We start from the raw sequence: 25,620 nt of genomic DNA, 5'->3' as shown, positions 1-25,620 counted from the left end.
GAGCCTGTGAGGAGCAGAACTGGTTACAGGTGCTCCTTTTTGCACATTTTCACAGATAAAACTGCAATTTTCTGCTGTGGCCCTTACCCCAATCACTCAAAGCTTCAAGAGCCATCAGTGTCTGCCAGTGGGGCCAGGGGAGGCTGCAGTGGCTCTGGGCAGCAGAGCTCTGTCTCCTCGGAATCAGATCTTACACAGGGATGGAATTCCATCACTGGAACCACTGCAGCTCTCCAGGGGACATCTGAGAGCGTCCTGGCCAAAGCTGCTGGTGCTTGGCACCACTCCAAGGCTCTGCACAGCAGCTCTGGGCTGGGACTGGGTCTGTCCTTCCTGCAAGAACCCTGGGGCTGGTGTCCCTTTTGAATTAATCTGGTTTTCTTGACGCTGACCCTGCCTTCTGCAGAGTGTCACCTCCTTTCTGGGGCTCCTGTCACCCCTGCAGCAGCAGCACAAACTTAAAGAAGCAAAGAACCAGCACAGGGTGGGATCCTCCTGGCTCAGGAGGGAAGGCAGCAGGAGCCACAGGCATGACAGAGCAGCTGAGGCTGCAGGTCTGACTGGTTCCCACTTCACCAGGGATTGCTCTGCTGTTCCAGTGCTCTGGGACATCAATCCTGGCTGACTCCAAGGCCGAGGCCTGGGCTGAGCAGGCACCTTTGCATTTTCTAGCACTCTTGGCCAGACTTTTTGCTCAGTTCTTGTTTTTACCATAAGCTCCAGACCTTTTTTTCCCCTGGAAAACAGGGATTTCAAGCAGCCTGAGGCTTGTGGTGTAATGCCACGCTCTGAAAACATATTCTGGGAACAAGGGACAGAGGCTGGAGGGGAAGGCAGAGATTTACAGCCTGAATCCTCAGCAGGGCCTTCTTTAGCCCTTGCAGTTTCCAAAAGCTGCTTCCTGCACCCCTCAGGCTGTGCTGCCGTGGATCTCTGACATTCCTCATGTCACAAATCCCATGATTTTCCCAAGGAATTTGTCAAAGTCTGCTCCTTGAAGCCAAATGTCCACACATCACATCTCAGCCTCCCCTTTGCACGCTGCAGAAACCGAATAAAAAACCTCATGCAGAGCTCAAACCCAGCAGTAAATAAGAACCTCCTCGATGTAGTCCTGCAAAAACACTATTTTTAAGCTCATTTTTTTCAATTTTGAGGAGTCCAGCCTGAATCATGGCAGTGACAGTTCCTGGTCATTTTTCCCCCCTGCTTGTTTTACTCTTCCAAGAGAATTGAATCATTCTTTAGTCACCAACAGCTCCCTGTGCTCCCTGACCCACCCCAAGGACCAAAGGGGACAATCTGCCACCTTCCCTCTGAGGCTGATTGCTCAGAGCAGCTCCCTGAGATGGGCAAAATGTGCTGCAAACAGCTCAGAAATGCAACCAAAACCAATCCTCACCTGCAGCTCCACCTGCCAGACAGAAATCAGGAGCACCAGGCAGGGAGTGTTGATTGTACCCAGCACTTTTTAATGGGAGTTTTGATCTCCTGACAAGGTGTGGCTGCTAAAATACTTCTTGCTGGAGCAGGTACGGCCCCAAAACGTGCTGGGAATGCAGATGCAGCGATGGCCCCATTCTTGGAGAAAGTGGGGGGACGTAAGACTCAAAAATCTGGGCAAACCTGAGCCTTCAGACCTGCAGTCCCTGCCCTTCCCTGCCTGGGGCCAGCGCAGCTCCTGGGGACAGGGGACACTGCCACCACGGGATGACAAAGGGGCAGAACTTCCCTGAGGGCTGGTGCTTATCTGCCTGCAGTGCTCTGCTCAAACCCCCCCAAGCTGCTCCCTCCCATTTGTCTTTTCCCTGCTGCAGGAGCTGGGCGAGCTGCAATCCTGGAATCACAGAGTCACTGAGGTTGGGAAAGGTCTCCAAGGTGGTTGATCCCCACCTCTGGGTGAGCACCAAGCTGTCAGCTGGAGCAGAGCACCGAGGGTCATTCCTTGGACACTTCCAGGGATTAATGGGATGCCATCAATCTGTCCCAGTGTCCCAGACTGCAAGGTTAGGTGTGTGTTCTATTTGCCATCTGTATGGCAGTTGTCTTCTGTCAAGTGGGCAGTTTTCCTTATCTCTTCCACACCTGCTCCTCCCTCTGGGGGCACATCTGCTGATAACAGGCTGTGGAATGTCCCTGCACGGCTGATAAGAACCACAGCATCCACTGGGAGATGTGAGCCCAGAGGAGGAGCCCAGCATTCCTGCCTGGATAGAATCTGAGATCCTGGGACACCAGCACGGCTTCTGCACTGGATTTCCCAGAGGAGCAGCTGCCTCTTCCACTGCATCTTCAGAGGAAGACTGCACCCTTCTCCAGGATCCCTGCTCCAGCAGAACCACAGCTGGCACTGCAGGACTGCAGTCACAATTCCAATTGGATGCTACCAGCACCGTGACCAACAGGGTGTCAGGTCATGTTCTGACTCTGTCAGTGCTGTTTTGGTTTACTGCATTGTTTATTTTATCTTTTTATTTTTTCCTCAATAAAGAACTGTTATTCCTGCTCCCATATTTTTGCCTGAGAGCCCCTTAATTTCAAATTTGTACCAGTTGGGAAGGAAGGGGTTTACATTTCCCATTTCAGGGGAGGCTCCTGCCTGCCTTAGCAGACACCTGTCCTTTCAAACCAAGACATCCAGTGCCTGACTACCCTTGCCGGGAGAGCCCAGGGAGCAGAGGGATGCTGAATCCTGGGACAGCAGCCAGGCTGGAGCAGAGGTGTCAGCTCTGACAGCCCCACCCCGGAGCAGCTGCGGAGAGAAGAGGGAGCCCAGGGGAGCCGGGAAGGAGCCGTGTGTGAGTTCGTGTCGTGTGTGTGTGCCCAAATCAGAGCCGAGCACTCCCCGCCGCTGTGCCAGGGAGGCTGCGTGCGCTCCTTTCATGTTTTAATGAGGCAGCTGGGATCTCGGTGACTCAGGAGAGGGACAAGCCGAGAGACAACTGCGGCACACGCGTTATGCAAACAGCTCCCACCCGGAGCGTGCCGGAGCTGTCTGCGCCCGCGGGAGGAGCACGCCCGGCCCCGGGGACTCCTTGGGGACACGGTGACAGCGGACATGCCCCGTCCGGGCTCTGCAGGTGCCCACCCTGCGCTGGCAGCGCTCGGCTGGGTCCCACCGGGGATGCAGCGCCGGCAGCCGGGTCCTGGATTTATCTCCGCGCTGACATTTCCGTCCAGACTGCACCAGCCCGCTGGGCTCAGAGCGTGTCCCCTGCCTCTGCAGAGCTGCAAATCACCCCCGCAAGCTGCTCCGAGCCGCTTCCCCCGGAGCCGCCCGGGCACAGGGCTCCGCCTGCCCCCGGGCTGCTCACGGATCGATCCCTGCGGGCTGAGCCGGGACCCGGCACAGCCCCGGCATCCTCAGGGTTAGACCTGGGATCGGGCTGCTGGGAAACGGCAAAAAACGCCGTGTGGTTTCGTAAAAAATAACAGAGGGATGGGGATCGATGCCCAGCGGGGCTTTCAGCACCTTATTATGAGCCTCAGTGAGCATTCGCCACCTGGCCAAGCGAATCCACCCAATCCTGCTTCAAAACAACCAAGGAAAGTTCCCACTTGGCTTGACTTTCCCCTGTGTTAATAGTATTTATTGCTGCTTGAAAGAAGTTCAGCTGCCTTGACTGCACACAGCCCCGGGGAATGGCTGGGGGGAAAAACCAGACTGCTTCCAGAAAAGCAGGCGTAAGGATTCGGGGATAAGAAGGATAAAAAGAAAGCTGTGCATCCAGTGGAAAAAAAAAATAATAAAGAGTTTAATAGCAGCTTAAGACTGGCGGTTTTGGCAGCCCCAGCACAGAGAGAAATTAAGCTCTGCACACAGAAGGTTATAAAGTGCTTATAGTAACAGACACGGACACGCACGGGGCTTAGCAAAGGAGGCAGGAAATCGGAGTCTCTGCAGAGCTGGGGCAAAGGGAGCAGCCCTGACCTGTCCCCGGGCTCAGGATCCCATTGCTGGGACGTGGGGCTGCCCAGGGCCATCCCCAGTGGCTGCTGCAGCTCAGGGGTGCTGTCACCGGCGTGGGGTGACACCCAGCCCGAGGCTGCTGGGACACCTGGCCATGTCTGAGGTGAGGGAGGGTGGAAATGAATCCCAGCCAGGCTGGGTACAGCCCTGCAGCGTGGCCAGGGCTATCCCAGTGCCCTGTGTGGGCATCAGCACCAGCTCAGAGGGTGTCCTGTGTCCCCCACGGGTCTCTGGCACTGCCAGGCTGCAAAAGTGCATGGGAACATCATTGCATGCAGGATTGCCAGGAGAAATGCATCCAGCCCTGGGATCAGCTCAGGAGGAACCTGGAGCTGCTGGAGAGTCCAGAGGAGGCACCAGAGATGCTCCAAGGGCTGGAGCCCCTCTGCTCTGGAGCTGTGGCTGCCCCTGGATCCCTGGCAGTGCCCAAGGCCAGGCTGGACACTGGGGCTGGGAGCAGCCTGGGACAGTGGGAGGTGTCCCTGCCATGGCAGGGGTGGCACTGGGTGATCCTGTGGGAATCCCTGTGATCTTCAGGCCACCCATCCCTCTGCCCTGGAGCCAGGCTGAGAGCTGGGGGTGCTCACCTGGAGAGGAGAAGGCTCCAGGGAGAGCTCAGAGCCCCTTGCAGGGCCTGAAGGGGCTCCAGGAGAGCTGGAGAGGGACTGGGGACAAGGGATGGAGGGACAGGACACAGGGAATGGCTTCCCACTGCCAGAGGGCAGGGATGGATGGGATATTGGGAATTAGGAATTGTTCCCTGGCAGGGTGGGCAGGCCCTGGCACAGGGTGCCCAGAGCAGCTGGGGCTGCCCCTGGATCCCTGGCAGTGCCCAAGGCCAGGCTGGACACTGGGGCTGGGAGCAGCCTGGGACAGTGGGAGGTGTCCCTGCCATGGCAGGGAGGTGATCTCCAGTCTGGTCCCCCAGGTCCTGCCCTGGATAATCCCATCAGGGAGATCCTTTTGCCCAAGCACTGGCAGAGCTCAGGCACGTCGTGTTTTCCCCGAGGTGATCTTGGTGGCCTGGCAGGGTCTGTCTGACGTCTCTGGCTCTGCTACAAACGTGGAGTTAATCTCCTCTTGGCAAGGAAGCCTGAGAATTTATGGCCGTGGAGTGTGAGGAGATGAAAAGGCACCGTGGAAGGCATTATCTGAAGTGCTCTATTGAATTACCATCAGATGAATCCAAACGACTTTAATGATGCAGCTTGGCCTTGTGCCACCAGAAGGGATCACATTCCCCAGGGAGGCCTCGGCGTCCTGCTCCCTGGCTGGGCTCCCGTGCCACGTCACATGGGGAGCATCATTCTCCAGTGACCTCCATTCCCTGCCTGAACCACGGCCACTCCAGCTCCTGGCCCAGAGGGGCTCTGGGATCATCACCTGCGGCTTTTGGGGGCACACCTTCCAGTGACCTCCATTCCCTGCCTGAACCACGGCCACTCCAGCTCCTGGCCCAGGGGGCTCTGGGAGCATCACCTGCGGCTTTTGGGGTCACACCGTGTCCCTGCAGGTTCCCTGCGCTGGGCGAACCCACCAGGATGGGTCACATTCCCACAAAGCCCGGGAATTTTGGTTTTCCCACCCAAAGCAGCCCCAGCTATGGCCTCTTACCTGCTCTGCCTTGGAGTAGGGGCTGTTCAGGACCACGGGGACGTTGCTCTTCCCCCACAGGTCCCCCGGGACACGATCGTTCTCCATCCGAGCCGGCAAAGCTTTCTGGGGACTGTTCTCCCCTTCCCTGAAACTGAAGGGTTAAAAACCTTTCGGGGTGCTGGCACCACGGGCACAGGTCCTGCTCCAGCTCCTTCCCACAGGAGCCAAAACTTGGCCACTGCCCCGTGGGAAGGGAGGAAAGGCAGAGCCCCAGCCAGGGCAATGAATCACCGAGGTGAGAACAGCCCAAACACCACGGGAGCTCCACCTCAGAGCCACAGGCATGCCCTGTGCCCACACCGGCTCTCCAGCAGAGCCTCTGCACCCCAAAACCCCTGCTGGAACCCCGGGAGAGCACCCTGGGAGATGGGGAAGGGAGGCTGGGGCAGCTCGTGGCAGAAGGAGTTTGCGGAGCAGCTCGGTGCTCGCGAGCAGGGAAGAGGAAAAACCAGCCCAGAACAAAGAGGAGGCTCCAGGAGCTCTCCCTCCTCTTCCTGACCTTCCCAGGAGCTGGGAGTGGAAGTGATTTCAGCCAAGCAAACGGGGATTGTCCCTGCTGGGGATGAGGGGAGGGCTGGGCACTGGGGACACCCCAGCGCTGGCTGCCCTGGCCAGGCGGTGACACCGGAGTAACTCAGGAGTAACTTAGGAGTAACTCAGGAGTAACTCAGGAGTAGCTCACTGCACCACACACCTTTTGGGGTGTGGGACATGCTCTGAAAAGCCACCTGAGCTGGTGGAAAACCTCTGCCAGGTGAGCCCTCGTCAAGGAGAAAACAAACGGGGTCTAGAGGGGTGACATGCAGACGGGCAGGGGGTGGCACCTGTGTCACCTCCAAGGCCACCAGGAATGGGCTCCTGGGCTGGGCAGAGCAGGGGCACGGGTCAGGATGGGCACAGGCACTGAGGAAATGCCCTCTGGAGCTGCTTTGCTCCTGCTGTCAGTCCTTAAAAACCTTCCAGGTGCCACTGAACCAATAATGAGAATTCTCATTAACGGTGGCAGGGTTTGGGCACTGACCAAAGTAGGACACTTGCACCCAAGGCATAAATCACACCACCAGCATGCTCCTGATCCAGTTTCAGGAAGACAAATAAATACAAATAAATTCAGTTTCACAGTCCTTGAACTCCTTTAGCTTAAGGAAAAGACTTCATTTAAAGAGCATCTCCCTGTGCTTTTTCTGTCATTTTTCTGCTTTTACAGAGCCATGCTCAGCTGCCAAAATATTTCCCTGGGCTCTGGCCACCTTCCAAAGGTTGGAAAGTGGCCACCTTGGTGCAAGTGAGGAGGCACAGGTGCCCAAGGGCCGTTTTCCTGGGATTTCTGTGCCCCCCAGGCCATGAAAGCTGTTGCCTGGTGAGCTGGCCCCTAGGAGGATGTGAAAGGGTTTCAATCAGATAAAACACAGCTTACACAAAACCCCACCCAAAGACAACAGATCCCAATCTCTGCTGCAGGGGGTGGTGATTCCCACAGGTGCCAGGATCCGCAGGGATGCACAGAGATCCTGGGGACAGGGACAGCCAGCAGCCACCCAGCCCCTCCGTGCCCAACCCAGAGGGCAAGCTCAGGGTCTGCTGCCCAGTCTGCCCCCATCCCAGTAATCCCAGCAGGCAGGGAATTAGCAGGATGGAAGCACAGCCAGCCTGGCTGTCCCTCGGAGCCAGCCCAGCTGTTCAATCTCCTGGGGAGCTCTCATTCCCACGGCTGCACCTCCCTGCCCTCCTGCCCTGATCCCAGCGCGCCAGGGGACGGGTGGGAAATGGATTTGTAGGGAATTCTCCAAACCTGACAGAAGGCCCACCCAGTGTGCAAACCTTGAGATAAGAAATGCTGAATTAGGAATGCCATGGAATAGGACAGACATTGTTGGGAGAGAAATGGAGCTAGAAACAAGTTTCAAAGATGGCCTTGCAAATAAAACTGGATACCTTGGAGAAATAGAGCTGTGAAAGATCATTGTAGTAGGACCCATGAGGGGTAGTTTGAGATGATTGTCTTTAAGGCATTTACAGCAAGGTGTGGCTAAAGCTGATAGGCCAAGAAATGCTTATAATGTATTATAATTAAAAAAATAGTTAGCTTCTGATTGTGATGGTGTGAATGATAACATCTGTATTGTCTCACCCTTCTCATGAGACTGAAAATGGAATAAAAGTTTTTCAAACACCTCTCAGCTGCCCCATCCCAGGGTCAGGAAAGGGCATTGTCCAACAGGGACACAGCCAGGTCAGCACAGGGCCACCGAGCTCCTGAAGTCACCTCCAGCAGCTGACAGGCCCCAGCTGCTCCTCACAGCGGGCCCAAAATCCAGACAGAAGCGCTGAATCCATAAGGAAGAGATCCCTTGGCTCTCCTGGAACTTGGCACTTCCCAGAAGGAACCTGCTGGAAAACCACAGGGCCTCTCCAGGAGAAGTTTGGGATCAGCCAGAGATCCCACAGGCACCTCCAGAAGGATGCTGGTACCCGAGAAGGGTCTGCAGGGCCAGTGCCAGCACGAGGGAAGCTCAGAGAGGGATCCACCCAGCAGCAGCAGCAGCAGCTGGAGGCCTTGGGATGTGGGATCTCACCGTGTGCACAGCAGCAAAGATATAAATGTTGGCAGCTGGAGAAATCCCAGATGTTGAATGAAACTGGGTGTTAATTTGGGTGGTTTGGGATTTCCAGGTCCTGCTGGGGCAGGGATTGCTCCCATTCCTTGGCCCCGAGCAGCACCTGACAGCTGAGGGACAGGGACATCCAGGTGGGAATCACCTGGAAGTTCCACACCCGCTGTGTGCCTGCAGCTGTGGCAGGAGCTGAATTCCTGCTGCTCCTCCCCATGGATTTATGGCCGAGCCCAGCCCTGAGGGGCTGACCCTGCAGGGAAAGCTCTGCTGGGAAAGCACAGCCAGGCGTGGCGGTGACAAAGCCACAGAGTGACCTGGGGGTGTTCCCGGGGCTGTGCCTGGCCAGGGCTGCCCTGAGCCCCCCCGATGGGGCTGCCCAGCAGGATCCGGCTCTGTCCTTTTGGACAGAGGCAGGGAGAGAAAAGCCCATTCAGAGCAGCCAGAGCCTCACCCCAGTCCCAGCACAGATGGGGGAACAAAAATAAAAACCATCAATTGCTTCATTTTACAAATATTTCCTGGCCCTCGCTTGTAAGGGCCTTGTTTGCGAGCTGGGGCAGGAATGGGATTTTTGGGATGAGTTATTTTCCTCTCTTGCCGTGGCTGCTGGAGCCCCAGAGGCACAGGGTGGCCTGGGACGATGTCACTCAGCTCCAGCAGGCTGAGGGGACAGCCACAGCGCCGTGCCCGAGCTCAGCCCCTGGGTAATGCTCCCAAAAGGATTTTATCAACAGGAGAGCCCCAAAAGCTGTTCTGGTGGGCACTGGGGGGGCACAGCTCCCTCGAGGGAGCCAGGCTGGACATCCCCAGGGATCTGCCTTGGGAGAGCCACAGGGAGAGAGGAGCTGGCTCCTCTTTTTGGAGAACTCCAGGCCAGGTTGGGCGCTGGGGCTTGGAGCAGCCTGGGATAGTGGAAGGCGTCCTGGGACTGGATGAGCTTTAAGGCCTTCTCCAACACAAACCATTCCATGAGATGTTTTTAATCCCCATTTTGATGTCTTTGGGGAACTGGAAGCAATGCTGAAGGTGGAAGCCATCTGTTGGGTGAACTCTCCCAAAAGCCAGATCCAGGATCCAGGATCCCTCTCTGCCTGCTCCCAGATCCATCACACACTCTTGGCCAGATCTCTTGGATCCACAGAGATCCAGACCCCTGTCTGAGGGGCTGATCTGAAAGCCAAATGTGATACTTTAAAAAGGAAAGAGGAATCCTGCCCTCCCCCACTGGTGCCAAGCAGAGCCCGGGATGCTGCCTCCCCTCGGAAAGAGCATCTGGCTGTTTGGAGAAATGAGAGGCACCACTGTTTTCTTTTGACTAATTTGATGATGTTGCAGTGCTCCGAGTGATGAAGCAGAAGGGAAGTTGCTGAGACAGCCCTTTCAGAAATTTCTCCAAAGCTTTTCCAAAAAGAAATTAAAGGGGAAAAAAAAAATAAAAACAGCAAAAGGGAAATTTGTCAGTTTGTCACTCGGCTCCTTTGAATTTCCTTGGCAGAAGGATCTCTCTGACTTCCCAGGCAGGGAGCAGAGACAGCCCTGGCTGCTGCCACCCCAGCCGGGATGGATGATGAGGATGGCAGTGCCACACCTCCGGTGACAGCCCTGGTGACACTGATAACATCACCCTGTGCTGTGACCAGGGACTGGCTTCTCCTTCTCCTGGAAAACCTGAGCCCGGGGCTGTGTGGGAAGCTCACACCTCGGGAGAGAAATTCCTTCCTCTTGCCTCATTCCCTGATTTTTCCTTGGGAGAGAAATTCCTTCCTCTTGCCTCATTCCCTGATTTATTTTCTGGAGAGAAATTCCTTCTTCTTGCCTCATTCCCTGATTTTTCCTTGGGAATGGCTGCATTTGCAGTGCTCCTCCTTCTGGTGCTTGGGGCTGGGATAAGCAGCTCTTGCCTCACCTTTCTTTTGCCCCATGGAAAACCACATTCCAGAGGGGCAGGAAGTAAAATTCCCTAAATTTAATTAATTTTAATTAATTTAATTCAATTATTTTAATTAAAATGGAAATGCTTCCTTCCCTGGGGCAGTTGGAAAAGGTGCTGGCTGCAGGCTGGAGTGCTCAGCAAGGTCTGGACAAGAGCAGAGGGAGAGGGATGGGGCAGGAGAAGGGATTTGCAGGGTGCAGAGGATGGAGAGGGATGGGGCAGGAGAAGGGATTTGCAGGGTGCAGAGGATGGAGCAGAGCTCAGGAAGGAGGTGGGAAATTGGAAGAAGGAAAAACTCCAAAATCTGGGATGCACTCCCTGGAGAGGCAACAGGGACAGTGGGGACTGCAGGGTGATCCAAGCAAGGAACAAGTGGGACAGCGCGGAAGGAGGAGGACAAAAGCCTCGGCAAGAACCTGTGGAATGATCTGGAGAAGATCTGGCAGCCTCAGAAAGTCAGGAATGTGCCCAGCTCTGGGATCAGGGACTAATGAGCCGAGCAAGCTGCAGCCTCAGGGAGCCTGTGAAACATGAGGCTGGAACATGCCTTTGAGGAGGCACTGACACGGAAAGACCCGGGAACAGATCCAGGCGATCCCAAAGTCCCACCAGCACAGCTCCAACTCAACCAGCACCGGGATCCTGTGCCTTTCCCAACGAGCTCCTGCAGGATCCCAGCCTGTCCAGAGGGGCAAACCAGCCCAGGCTGCTGGGAACCAGCCCTGGGTCTCCTGTGGGGTCACCCCGGGGTTTGTCTGCTGGGGTCACACATGGGGACAAGGGCTGGGGACACAGGGAGCAGCACAGAGCGCTGAGCTGGGATGGTGGGTTTGGGGAATGCACATGGGGTATAACTGGGATATTTTTGTGTGGAATATGGGATATACTTGGGGGGAATATGGGATAGATTTGGGAGGAATATGGGGTGTATTTCGGGAAAATATAGGATATATTCGGGGGCAATATGGGATATACTTGAGGGTAATATGGGGTGTATTTGGGGGGGAATATGGGATGTATTTGTGGGGAATATGGGATATACTTGGTAGAATATGGGACATATTTGGGAGGAACATGGAATATATTTGGGGGGAATATGGGATGTACTTGGGGGGAATGTTTGATATATTTGGGATGGAATATGGGGTGTATTTGAGGGGAATATGGGATAGATTTGGGTGGAATATAGGATATACTTGGGGGAATATGGGATATATTTGGGTGGAATATGGGACATATTTGGGAGGAACATGGAGTGTATTTGGGCAGAATATGGGATATATTTGGGTGGAATATGGGGTATATTTGAGGGGAATATGGGATAGATTTGGGTGGAATATAGGATATACTTGGGGGAATATGGGATATATTTGGGTGGAATATGGGGTATATTTGGGTGGATATGGGGTATATTTGGGTGGAATATGGGATATATTTGGGCAGAATATGGGATATATTTGAGGGGAACATGGAATATATTAGGGGGGAATATGGGATATATTTGGGGGGAGTATAGGATATACTTGGGTGGAATATGGGGTGTATTTGGGGGGAATATAGAACATATTTGGGGGGAATATGGGATATACTTGGAGGAATATGGGATATATTTGGGATGGAATATGGGATGTATTTTTGGGGAATATGGGATATATTTGAGGGGAATATGGGATATACTTGGGTGGAATATGGGGTGTATCTGGAGACAATATGGGATATATTTGGGTGGAGTATGGGATATATTGGATGGAATATGGGATATATTTGGGGGAATAGGGGGTATATTTGGGGACAATATGGGATATATTTTGGGTGGAGTATGGGATATATTGGATGGAATATGGGATATATTTGGGCAGAATATGGGATATATTTTGGGGCAATATGGGGTATAATTTGGGATATATTTTGTGGGAATATGGGACATATTTGAGGGGAACATGAAATGTATTTGGAGACAATATGGGATATATTTAGGGGGAATATGGGATATATTTGACAGAAATATGGGATATATTTGGGTGGGATATGTGGTATATTTGGAGACATTATGGGATATATCTGGGAGGAAAATGGGGTATATTTGGGGGGAATATGGGATATATTGGGTGGAATATAGGATATATTTGGAGGGAATATACAGTCTCCAAGCACAAAATGCCTCTCTGGATCAGGTATGGAGTAGAGTGATGAGGAAGAAGCCTCAGCCAGGGGAGCAGGGGAAGGCTTTTCCCTGCCAGAGCTCCCTGCATCCATTTCCAGAATGGCACAAACGTGGAAATTCCAGGAAACCTTCTCCTTTCTGAGGTTTTAAAGTTTTTTCTCCAAGTGCAGAAGAACAAAGATCAGAAATGCAAATGAAATGTTTTGAACAATACAAAGAGATTGTGGTGGTCCTGAGGAAGGTGGGAGGGAGAGAATTTTCTCTTGGTGAATTGCAAAATTATGGGGTTTGTTCCAAGGCAAGCTGGAGCCTGAAACCTTGAAACCTTTCCTGAACTGAATTCCTGCTCTCAGCACACTTCTCCCTCTCGGGGCTGCTGCTTGGACTGAAACTGCCATGTTTCCATCATGCTGCTCATGTCATGGAAGAGACCTGGGAAGGAAAATAAACCCTGGCAACTCAGTGGGGAGGGGGGGAGGAAGGAGGGAAGATGGGACCTGACAATCTCCCCAGAGCTCTGAGGGAAAAACAGACCTGGCTTTGCTGGCAGGGAGTGAATCAAACTCTATTTTTGCTTCCTAGCCCACGGTGAGCCTCATGGCAGAAATGCCAGCTCTCATCATACCTTGAGCCCCACTTCTGTGCTCCTTTTCTGATTGCAGATGGCCTGAGCTGAGGAGCAGCTGTGGTCACTCCATGGACACACCCTGAGGGCACATGGAGGAGAAGCCAGCAAGGAGAATTCCCTTGGGGAATGCAGACCGTGGGGGATGGAGAGGAACTGATTGTGTCCCCAAAGCAATCTTAGGATCAATCAATCAATCAATCAACCAAAGGATGGATTGGAAGGGACCTTAAAACCCATCCAGTGCCACCCCTGCCATGGCAGGGACACCTCCCACTGTCCCAGGCTGCTCCAAGCCCTGTCCAGCCTGGCCTTGGGCACTGCCAGGGATCCAGGGGCAGCCACAGCTGCTCTGGGCCCCCTGTGCCAGGGCCTGCCCACCCTGCCAGGGAACAATTCCTGACCAATATCCCATCTATCCCTGCCCATTTTGAATAAATTCCCCTTATCCTGTCCCTCCATGCTCCTCTAAGAAGTCCCTCTCCATCTCTCTGGCAGGCTCCCTTCCAGTTTTCCTTGGAAGGAACGCTGGAGAGAGGAGCTGGAAGCCCAAAGCATCAGGTGTACTTCGAGTTGGTTTTACCAAAGCCCATCTTGAGCAAGAAGTTTTTGGCTCCCTGTGGACAAGCTCAGCCTTGTGCCATTCCCTCCTGGCCTGGGAATGCTGTCCCAGCTCCCTGAGCTGGACTGGATCCAACAGAGCACCTCGGGCTGGGGAGGTCAGCACCAGGCAGAGAGGAGGCAGAGCAGGACCCATCCCAAACCCACCACCTCCAGCTGGATCAGCAGCCAAAGCAGCCAGGCTGGACACCTGAGGAGGTCCAGCTCAACCTTGAGTGAGGTTCTGCACCCTCCAGGGTGCAGGTAGAGCTCAATTCCTGCGCTGTTCCTGCCTGGACGAGCCAGGGCTGAGCTGCATCCATCTGACAAAGCTCATTAGAATTTTTTTGGCATTTCCTTGGCACTGACAAACACTCTCCCCAGTCATCCACTCCCCTTTATTCCCCGACCTTTCTGCACTTCTGCCATCCAAGAAAACTTGGAGTGCAGGAGACCTTGAGGATGCCCTGGCTCTGTGTGAGCCGAGCTGAGGAGATGAATCATCCCCAGCCCAATCCCACAGAAATGCCCTTTGCCCTGCACAGCTCTGACAGCTTCTCCCTGCAGTGAATCTTTCCCACATCCCTGCTCCAGCCTGGGTCTTCCCCCCCACACCAAGTCCTTCCACAAGAGCCAGGCTGCAGCTTTTCATCAAGCAGGAGAATTTGACTGAATAGTGGATTTTTATCCCCAAGGTATACAGATTACAAAGACATTACTATTATTATTATTATTATTATTATTATTATTATCATCATCATCATCATCATCATTATCATTATCATTATTATTATCATTATTATTATTATTATTATTATTATTATTATTATCATCATCATCATCATCATCATTATCATTATCATTATTATTATCATTATTATCATTATTATTAAGATATTGAAAACAAAAAATTGAGATTTTGGTGAAGTCCCCCCTTTGCTGCTTCAAGATGCTTCACTTTAAATAAAATCATAATGAAAACAAAGCATTTCTGTTTAATCTCTGAATAAAAGAGACTCCTCAGAGTAGAATCATGTTTTCATCCCTCCCCACATCTGGGGCAGAATTTCCTTGGAGATCGTGCAGCTGCTGGGATGGGGACATGGTTTGAAGGGTGAGGCTGCCCCTGTTCAACCCCAGTGTTTGGGATTTTGTCCTCTGGGGGCTTCGCTGGGCTGCCACCCCCAGAGCTAAACCAGAGGGGATTTTGAAGCCCCCTGCACATTTTGTATCCAGTCCTGACCCTTTCAATGTCTCAGTTCTCAAACGAGGCTCTCCCAGGATGGGATTAAATCCTGCACAGTCCAGACAGGTTTTTCAGCGTCCTGAGCTCGGGGGGTTAAATCACTTCCCATCGCACAGCAGATTTCTGAATTTTCTAAATCCCAACAATCCAATTGAACAATTGTTGAGCAGTTCTTGTTCAAAAAGTGAAGAAGACCTGGCGAGCAGCTGTGGTGGGAGGGGGTGGCAGGAAGGACACCCAGACATCGGCACCGAGCCCACAGATATTTTTTCCCTCTGACTCAGTGTGAGCACCCTAACAAGCTTTGAGTACCGTGTCCTCCACAGGAAACAGGGATAAATTGGGAGAGCGGGAACGACATGAAAACAACTGAAAATAAAACAAGGAAGGTGGAAAACACAGAGGGGGTGGGTGGGATTGGGATGGGAGCGAGCGGGAGCTCAGCCTTGGCTGGGAGCCCATGGGGGACCCCCCTGTGGCTCTCCCCTCTTGTTACTGATAAAGAAAAATGAACACAATGTTTTCCTTTCCCTAAGAATTCTCTGCAGCAAGAGAACCTGAAATTACAGAAAACTCGGAATTACAGATCTTCCCGTGGCCGAGGCACAGATCTGCAGCTCCAGCAAACCCTCGGGGCTTTTCCAGCCAGTCAATAAGCGAGGGCAGCCACAACCTGCTGCAGCACTTGACACCGCTAAAACGCGTCTGGGGACTTGGGGAAAAGCAACAGGAAAAGGCAACCCAGCAGTGTTAATGAACGGTCAGGAGGAGAGGGAGCTGGGACTGAAAAAATCCGGCTGCAAACAAGAGCTTTGGAAAGCAGGAGGGCCCCGGGGAGCTGCCCCGGCTCCGGAGCGCTGCGCTACAGCTCAGGGAAACGCTGAGGAAAGTCGGGAGCTGTGCCACTTCCCCCTCCTCAACGGGACGTGGGACAAGCACTGTCCACGTCCCCACCCATGCACACAAGTCCTGAAATAGCGATCTGGCTCCAGGAGGAGCAGGGGCAGATCCTTCCTGGCATTTCCACAAGGACTGGCCATCCCGAGCTCTCGGTAAAGAACATCTCCCCCCTTCCCACCAGGCTGGTCCCACTGCCCTCGCCCAGTCTTGGCTTCAGATGGAGCTGGACTGGGGCTCTCCTCCCCTCTCCCAAAGGTTTGGAAGCCCATTTCTCCTGGGAAGCACTGTGCTCTGCTAGTCCAACCTTCCTCTCCCGTTAAAGTTAAAGCAGATTTCAACAGGAGAGCTCTAAAGCAGGACCACAAGGACAGGAATACCCTGGACCTTATTTGGCAGGTGGAGAAACTGAGGCACGGGATATTGCTTCATCTTAAAACAAATGGAATAGAGAACATGGAGCAGAGCTCTAGCCCAGCCCAGCCCGTGGTCCACCCCATCCCACAGCCCAGCTGTCCGTGACATTATTCCCGATCTCCCCAATTTCCCGTGCTTACATCTTTCTTCCACAACCTTCCCCCAATTTTTCATCTTCCCCTCACCGACCACTTCCCGGTTTTTCCCATCCCCTCCCCTCCATCTCCACCCTGCTGCGCCAGGCAGCAGCCAGCTGTGGAGACACCTCGGGGAGCCAAAACCAGCACGTTCCACCAAAGGTAAAAAATGTATTTAGGGACCTACCAGTCCACCTGGACTTCTATATCCCGTGTCTCTACCTTGGAGGGCGCATCTCCACCGCTGTCCTTACTGCTGCTCTTCAGCAGGTCCAGGACGGGCTCGATCTCTTTGAGCAGCTCGTTGTCTTCCACGCCGCCGTTGAGACAGGAGTGACCACAAGCCCCGTCCCTGCCCTTGCCGCCCTCCGGCCCTTTGCTGCCGGGAACGACGCCGTTAACGTGGACCACGGGCTCCACCTCCTTCCCCGCTTCCCTGGCCCACAGCGATCCCATGGCTGCTGGCAGCGGCTGCTCTTTGCTGGGAGCGCTTGGGTTGGACAAGTCAACCGCCTTGGGAGCCGGGCACAGGGGTCTGGTGACACGGACGGTTTTGGGCGTCCCGTCGCCCGCAAAGGTGGTCTCCAGGTGAGTGGTGAAGCCCTCGGGGCCGCGCAGGATGAGGACCACGTAGGTCTCGGAGGCGATGCTTCTCAGGATCTCCAGCGCCGTCTCATAGCTCATGTCCACCAGGGGCCTGCCATTGACGGCCAGAATGATGTCCCCAGCCTGGACGAGGCCACTCTGCTCGGCAGCCCCGCCCCGGATCAGGTCCGAGATGATGACGGGCGGTTTGCTGACGCGCTCCTTCACCAGGAAGCCGAGGCCGCCCACCTTGCGCTTGAAGAGCCTCACCGAGATGACGTTGGGCTGGATCTGCTGCACGCTGAACACATTCTCTTCCATGGCAGCCCCCTCCTCCAGGACCTCGACACCCGCTGGGCAGGGGAATTCGCTGTCGGAGGCGCTTCCCAACGCCGGGCTGGGAAAGGGCAACTCTGGCTTTCAGGGAGCGGGACTCACTGGAAAACTCCCCTGGGCTTCGGCTGCCGAGGGGCTTCCTGCGGCATGCTCGGGGCGCTGCTCTGCCAGCAGCAGGAAAGCGGGAATGTCACCGCCGGGAAGGCAGCCTAGGAGCGGGGCGGGCAGGGCTGGGCATCGCCTGGAGCGGGGAACATTGCAGCCTGCGGTCAGCCGCGGGTCCCGCGCCGGGCTGGGAGGCGGAGGCAGCCCGCCCGCTTCACCGGCATCCCCGCCGACGGCGCGCGGGCTTCTTTATCTGGAAAGGAGGGGAAAAACCAACAAAGGAGGGAGATAAGTGAGGCAGGGCAGGCGCGAGTGCCTGCTGAGTGCCTGCCACGGGCACCCCGTCCCCACAGATGTCACCCCCTCCCAGCCCGGGCTGCGTTCGGGAGCCAGGCTGCAGCCTCGCAGCGCTCCGGGCTTTGTTTCCTCCACCTCCCCCTGCGAAAATCGGCACCATCTGTTCGGCGGGGGCGCGGGGGGAGCCCTGGCAGGGCCGCGGGGCAGGGCAGGGCAGCGCTGGGGCACTGCCCGCTCTGCCCACCGAGGGGGCTCGGCCGCGGCTGCTGCCGGCTCGGGACCCCCTCTCCGTGTGTTCTCCAGAGCATCCCACACCCTGCGGGGTGAGAGCCAGCCAGGGGCCGAGCAGCCCCGCCCGGGAGGAAACCTGTGCCCGAGGTGCCGTCGCTCCGAGGTGGCCCCAGGAGCCCCAGGAGCCCGTCCTGGACCTGCTGAAGAGCAGCAGGAACAGAAGAGGCCGCTCCGCTCCCCTTCCCCCGAGTTAGGAAAACACTTCCAAAGGCAACTGCTTTTAAGGCTGGCTGCAGGGATCAGCGCTCAGCTCCTCCTCTCCCCAGATTTCCAGCCTGGCACGGGGACAAGGAGGCGACGCTCGCCCTCCCCCGAGCCCAGCCCCGCTCCCGCACCAACTGCTCCGGCGGAGGGAAAGCATCGCCGGGAGAGCACCGCGGAGCTCGCCCGCCCTCGGGGAGCCTCCCCCGGGCCGCTGGGCACGGCTGGAGCCGCCTGGCAGGGCTCGGGAGTCACAGCCCGCCGGCTCCTGATGGGACCCTTGCTCTTACAAGCCACGCTTGGCTTCTGTCACTTCTGCTCCCAAAGCCTCCCCGCGCTCCCCGAGCGCTTCTCAGATGCTCTGGAGAGCGTTTCTCTCCAGGACTGTGCCCTGACACTTCGCATCGAGCCAGCACCTTCTTTTCTTTTTTTAAAAGCGGAGTTTTGCGCAGAGAACAGAGGGCACATGCTCTGCTGGGGGCACTGCCATGGCAAGGAAAACAATCTTCTCTCTCCCCGTGCTCAGGGCAGCACTGGCACCTCCAGCCCCCCGATGGGACAAACAGGGATCTGAGGGGCAGGGCAGGGACCCCAGTGCCACTTGGGCACGTTAATCCTCTTGTGAGGGGCGCTGCTCACCCCAGGCTGGGCTTTTTACCAGCGTATTAAGGATAAAACAATTCGAGATCCATAACCCAAAGCGATGGGTTTAACGCCTGTGGCCCTTCCCCTGCTGTGACTCAGCCCTGCAGAGCAGCAGCAGCAGCTTGCAAAGGGTTAAGTACCACTGGGTCACATCCTCAAGAGCTAATTAACGCCCTAATTACAAATGACACCGGATCGGGACCCCGGGATGGACTGTGCTGCCCCGCGGGGCTCGGGCAGCAGAGCAGGACAGGGACGGTTCCAGTTTCGGGGAGGATGGAGCAAAGCAGGAATTCGCTTCTCCCAGACAGGTCCTGTCCCTTTCCTTCCCTCCCAGCCCTCCATCCCTTCCCCATCCCGACCCCGCTTTCCCAGCCGAGTGTTCCCCTTCCCCAGGCTCTTTGGGATTCACAGGAGCCGCTTCCTTCTCCCTGCCGGGCTCTGATTCCCTGACCCCGCTCCCCACGAGGGCGCTGAGTCACACCAAACCCATCCTGTGGGGACAAAGGGGACAAAGGTGGCCTCGGGAGCGGCCGAAGTGCCACGGGAGCACGGGGCAGCAGCTCCCTGCCAGGGCCAGCCCTGCTCCTCACCCCGGGCGAGCTCTGGGTGTGCATCGTGCCCCTCTCGGCGGGCACAGCCACCCTGGCACCGCCTGGCACGGCTCCCTGGCACTGCCAGGGCACCCGGCCGCCCACACGGGCAGATGTGCACAGCTGGGGGCACCGTGGATGTCCTTCAGACCTTACAGAGGGACTTGCTGAGCTCGCTGGAAAGAGCTGAGGAGCCCCGGTGGTTAATCCCTCACTCTTCTCCCAGCAGGATAATTTCCAGCTATTTCCATGGAAAAGGTTGTCATTTCTGGTGTGTGTTCAGCCCCAGCCCGCAATCCCACGGAACGCTGGCATTTCTAGGTGCTCATTGTTGCCTGCCCCTAAACCCACTGACACCTCAGCATTCCTTGCAAAAGGGATGAGAGGAAAAAAGTCGATTTTAAGTGGTACCTCAACACCAATCCAGAGATTTGTCCTTTATTTCTGCTGCTCCTCAGAATCAGGAAGGGTAGAAAAGAGCCAGAAAAGAGAGGAACAGGCAAGGAGAGGGAGGACAGAGAGGCTCTAAGCCCCTCAGCCTCCTGCTCCTTTAGGGAATAGCTGGATAAGGATTTTCACAGAATCATGGCATCACTTACGTTGGAAAATAATCCTAAAGATCCTTGAGTCCGATTATTTTCCAGCTGGAAAGCCTTGCACAAACTGAGACTGGAGGGAGGAGGGAGAGGGAGAAGTTCAGGGAGAAGGGAGACACCAGGAGGGCTTGGAAAGCTCCCCCAGGAGGGTCAGGGCTGTCCTGCCCCACCCCAGGGTGTCCCAGGCCTGATTCCTGAGGGGACACGCTTCGGATGGAGCCCGAGCAGCTCAGCCCTGTGCTGAGCTCTGTGAGCCCACAGATTCCCAGCTCTCCCTCCCAGCACTGTGAGGACTCTGATTTAGGGGCCCCAGAGCCAGGTCAGACATTTAAAAGCTGCTGGGGGTGTCAGGTCTAACTCCTTAAAACAGTGAGAGCAGGACGGGGTTTCACCAGGGTAGGAGCACTCAAAAACCAGCCAGGAGATGAAAAACCCATCAGCAAAGCCAGGCTCGACTCCCTGTCGGGAGTAAACCCTGCAGGAATAAACCTCCACGGATGGTGTCACCCCACTCCTGCCTCAGTTTCCCTGCCCTTCCCAAAGCATAAACCCAACAAACTACAGGAGAGCAGCAAGCCCTGCAGAGGGGCAGCACCCCAGGCAAGCCTTGGCCCTGATCCCAACGCCAATCCCTGGGAACAGCCCTCCTTTGGAGGCTTTCAGGGAAGAGCAGCAGAGCCTGCTCCCCTCCGGCAGCGACCGAGGCTCAACCAACCAAGCCCAGGAGAAGCTCCCTGAGCTGCCAGATAACATTCCAAGAACAAACTCCTGCACAAACCTTAATGGGATGATTTGATTTCCAAGGCAAAGCAGAGGAGAAATCAATCCTGGGGGCTTTAACACAATCTCCTCACTGTGCCAGGCAGAGCCGCCGGCACAGTGCCGTGCTCAGCGCCAGCTCCTCGGCCTCACAAATCCATTTGGAGCCCTGTTCTCCCGGTGATAATGGCTCCTGCATCCCTGTGCCAGCTTTAAATGGGCACCATTGTCCTCTTTAATTAGCTTTCGTGGGATTTATAGCTCGAGGAAGAGCCCTGGCGCTGATGGATTTATGCCCATTTAATTTTTACGACCCACGGAGCATCGGAGGATCGGATGAGGAGCGCTGGGATGCAACATATGCACAGTTCCTGTAAACCTGCATGGCTGTGCCTCTGAAAGGGGAATGGTCAAGAGATTCCCTGGCAGGCAGCTCGCTGGTGCCAGCAGTTCCATGCTCCAGCCCTGCCCAGGGTGTCCTTGGCCACGGCCTTTTAATGCTCAGATAATGTTCCTCTGATGCCTTAAGTTTTAGCTTTTACATTTTTCAGGTCCTGCAGCGTATTTGTGTATAACTCTGAACTGATACAGAGTGTTAGTTAGCTCTCTTCACATTTTGGGCAGACAGAACAATCATTCCAGACCTGAGAACCAAGGCCACCAACACAGCCTCAGACCCTGAAAAGTTTAAACAAAAGGGAATGGGGTAGAGGGAACCAGGGGAACCGGTGACTTCATTACCTGAAGCTATAATTGGACAATTAACTCTGATATGCAAATAGACCAAACTTAAATCAGTCTGAGAAACTCGTGACCAATGTCCACCTTGGGTGTAGCCTCTGTGAGACTTTTGCACTGCCCAAGGTGTGTCCTTGAAGGCCTTTAGTAAATTAAAGCCACCTACTTTATTCTTCGACCAATGTCCACCTTGGGTGTAGCCTCTGTGAGACTTTTGCACTGCCCAAGGTGTGTCCTTTGAAGGCCTTTAATAAATTAAAGCCACCTACTTCATTCTTTTAGCTCTGTCTAGCCCCTGTTCCAGGCATCACCTCCAGCTCTAACCACTCACCTCCCCTCAGCCTTCCCAAAATCCACCCAGGAGGGGCGAGACCCTTTCCCTCCAAACCCAAACGATGGCTCTGCTCTCCCTTCCCACTCCCAGCTCAATTCCCAACCATTCTTGGGTTGGGGATGGTTATTCCAGCTGGGCTGGGACCTTGCCTTTGCCCCCAGTAAAGCTGATTTCCACCAGGAGTGCCCGGAATGAGGCACTTTGCCATCTGTACAATGCCCTGGTGCCAGCCAGTGCCCACTGACCCGAGCTGGCACCAGCAGGCTCTGGAAGGACGCTGCCAAAGGGATGGAATGCCCTGGGCTGCACCCTGGAGACCCCCTCACCTCCCCTTTGGGTGGCTTCTGCACCCAAACCATTCCTGTTCCTGCAGGAAGGGCAGTTAATCAGATAAATCCTTGTTTCTGGTAGAAATAAATCCATGGCCAGACCCCAAGAGGGTTCATCTGCCTCTAATCAGGGGTTGTTTCCTGGAAAACAAACCACAACTGTTTGCTCATAAATGTGCCCCAAAGCCCCGGGACCTGCACATTTATCCAGCTCCTGGCACCTGGTTTGGTGTCCATCCCCTCTCCAGGGAATGGAGCAGCCAGGGAAAGCCGGGTCCTGCTGGCACAACAGCCACGGGAATGTCTGGGCAGTTAAAATGATCATTGCAGCTCCCTTCCCACACAAATATTCCATTTTTTCTTATGGATCCTATCCCATCCCATTCACACCAGTGTCCTGCACGCTCCTGCTCGTGGAACAACAGTGCTGGAGGAGGCTGAGCCACCCCAAAACTTTCCTGCAATTTATTGGAGCCCCTCACCCCCCTTCCCGCTCACCCCACCCAGCACAACTCGAGCAGAATGCACGAAATACATTTTAATGTTGCCAAGACAACTGTGTTGACAAAATCCCCCTTTTTCTGTAGCTGCCAGAACCAGGGTTTTGTTGGAATTTGGAGTTCAGGACTGAGCAGATTTCTGCACCACGCCTGCCATTCCTCTTTTGCTGTTTCCTACAATATTTCCCCGACGCCTGCGGTGTGTGGCTCCAACAGAATTTAGATAAAAGCGTCAATTCTGCCGCTCACCCCATCTCAAACTGATGTTCTTATTAGGGCTTGGCCCATCTGTAAAACCTCAATTCCGCCACCATCAATTTTCCGAGAGGCTTGGAATTACACCAGTGACTCCAGTGTGACAAATTGGAGCGGTGTTAACACACCGCCACTTTGTCCTGGAAGACAAAATAGGTAGGGAGGAAATAAATGAGAAAATGCCACTTGATGGATGGTCTGGCGGTCCAATCGCAGCATGAGAGGGGAATTGGGGCTCCATTTAGGAAAAAACAAAAGAAAAAGAAAATTTAAAAATCACAGCAGGCTGGCTGGAGCTGTAATAGCTCAGGAGCTGCCAGCCAGCATCAATAAAGTCAGGGATGGAGCTCCGAGTCCATCCATGAATAAACTCCTGGTCCTTTTGAGCCTCTCACGTCCCCTCCTTTGCTGCTGTCACCCCAAAATCCTTCTTGCCTGGCATTAAATTTCCCAATAAATCCTGTTGGCGCTGGTTTTCTAAGGAGTGACTCGTGTCCCTGTTTCAAACCCTCGGGAGGAGATCGTTCTCCTTGTGGCACGAGCCCCCAAGCCCCAGGCAGGTCCCAGGAATTCTGCCCCTGAGACAGCTCTGGGATCTCCTGAGCACTGCCACCACCCCTCTCCAACACGGGAAGGGGCAGGATTGGGATTCCTCCCTTCCCCAGGGATGAGTCTGCCACACGGAGCCAAGGCAGAGCTCTTGGCATCCTCAGGGACGTGCCAGGGGAAAATTGAGGATAATTTGTTCCCCCGAGTTTCTGTCCATGCCTTGCATTAGCACTTGTTGCCATAGTACCAACAACAGCGGCAAAGTTCTCCAGGGGCCTCCTGGGACCTGCTCCTTGTCCTGCAGGGGCTCTGACTCCAGTTCCAGCAGGACTCAGCTGGGGAGATGATGTGGAGTTTTGTGCCTCCTGGATTTGCTGCCGATAGGAGAGAGGCTCCTTGGAAGCAGCACCAGCCTCATCATCCTCACCCCTCCAGCATCCCCAAGTGTGGATGTGGCAAAAAACCCGGGAGTGCTTGTGGGAGAGGAATGGAAACGGACCACATCGATCCCAGGGGTTTTCCTCTTCCCTATGGAAGATGAAGCAGCCCCAGCCCCCATCCTAAACCAGTTTTCCCCCGTGCCAGAGGAGAGGATTTTGGCTCCCCAAGCCCCTGCTCCTCACTGCTGGCATTTGGGGCAGGCTGTGACCCCAGGGCCAGCTCGGAGCCTGGTCCCAGACGTGGCAGGGCAGCTCCATCTTGCTGCCTGCTGGGGATAGGGATAATCCCTGCTCGGGGGGCACTGAGCTCCCCGGCCTCTGAAAGGGGAGAGCCTCACGTTCCTGCACGTCTGGAGACTTAAGCCTGGAACTCTGGAAAATGGGATTAAGGCGAGCTCCCCTAGAAGGGCATTGCTGGATCTCGTTAAGCGTTTCGGGATTGTCACGGAGAGGAGAAGCCATGGAAAGCGTTTCCCTGGCATCACTGCCCCCGTTTTTGTAGGGACACACACAGAACCTCCGGGCTGCCACGCTCCACATGCAGAGCCACCACCCTGGTGACATCGGGGCTTGCCACGGCCACATCCCGCACGGATGGTGACAGCGCAGGGTCCCTTATCACACACAGCCCATCAGGGCTCATTTGGAACGAGCACGATTTATCCAGCCTCAGCCAGACAGTGGCTCCCAGGCCTCCTCGGGACACAATGCATTTATTTTTGGAAGGATCAGATTGCATCTATAGATCTGATTTAACGCACAGATAGGATCGGAGCAGTGGGAGCAGAACAAAGGCATCTGAGCTCCGCTCGGAGCCGCCTCTCCAACCCGGCCCCTCGTTAGCGGGGTTGGGTTTCTTTAGGGGAAAATTGATGGTATCAACAAGTATCAAACAATATCCTCGTTCCTCGGGAAAGGTAAATGCTAATCTATGCGAGCTGAGCTCATGTGACTTATCAGTTACTAAAAATAGTTGTTTTCAGGCACTGATTTAGGGATTCTGGCAGATTTCCTAAGCCTTTGTACAGACACACCACTGAAATGGAAAAGACAAAATACACAAGCAAAGCAGGGAGGGGGGGGGAAAAATCTGACAGGGCCAAAACGGCCCCTGAGGGTGAGGGAGGACCCAGCCGTCCCCGTGAGCAGCCACAGAACGTTAATTCCAAGCGAGGATTCCGAGGAGGATTCAGCCCAAACCCCTCTGCCTAAGATGGCCTCTCGCTCACAGTTCTGGCGCTGGCAGGGGGAATACACAGAATCCAGAGGACGAGAGGAATTGTCCCTTTCCTGGGCTCCAGAAAGGGTGTGAGGATTCTCCCGGGGCGGGTACCTGAGCAGGGAAATAACCCATCCAAGCCCACGGCTGCGGGGGAAGAGACTCCGCACCCGGAGTTTGTTTGCAAACATTTGAAACTGCAGAGTCTGTGCCTGAGTTTGTGGCGTCTTTAAGGAAATATTCTGGGAAATACAAGCTGGGAGAAAAGAGAGGGAGGAGGAAATTGCTGATGCAAACCTAAATTCTTTAAATAAGGCTTCCCCACTGAGACCTTGAGCAGAAAATGATAACCAGCAAGAGGTGCAGGTAGAAATTCCTGCGAGAGTGATTTCCCCCCTGCTCCCGAAGCCTCCCTGCAGCTTCTGTGTGATCATCCCTGTAGATTCCCGTCTGCCAGAGCCGCTGGCACTTGGGAATGTGGGTGAGGAAGAGGAGCTGGTGTTTGAAGCAGCCAAGCCCCCTCCTGCTGCAGCTGCCCCTGCGGTCTCGCCTGTCCCCCGTGCCAGACACCCCTGCTCCCCGGCAAGG

The 25,620-nt window shown here is 54.9% G+C and overlaps 1 protein-coding gene across 5 annotated transcripts in view; it reads right to left on the bottom strand.

Moving 5' to 3' along the window:
* Window positions 1-25,620, bottom strand: part of NOS1 (nitric oxide synthase 1) — an 80,712-nt gene that overhangs the window by 28,287 nt on the left and 26,805 nt on the right. For all 5 annotated transcript variants that reach the window (XM_039725994.1, XM_039725996.1, XM_039725992.1 and 2 more), the window contains exons 2-3: window positions 16,448-17,539; window positions 5,585-5,717 (exon numbers count right to left, since the gene is read on the bottom strand). In XM_039725994.1, the coding sequence (XP_039581928.1) occupies window positions 5,585-5,717; window positions 16,448-17,166 (852 nt within the window). In that variant the 5' untranslated portion in view covers window positions 17,167-17,539. The remainder of the gene's footprint in view (window positions 1-5,584; window positions 5,718-16,447; window positions 17,540-25,620) is intronic.

This window comes from Passer montanus, unplaced genomic scaffold (genome assembly GCF_014805655.1).
Source record: "Passer montanus isolate IOZ18808 unplaced genomic scaffold, ASM1480565v1 scaffold57, whole genome shotgun sequence".
NCBI lineage: Eukaryota > Metazoa > Chordata > Aves > Passeriformes > Passeridae > Passer > Passer montanus.
The sequence above is the reverse complement of the archived record's forward strand: the minus strand, read 5'-3'. Positions and strand labels throughout refer to the sequence as shown.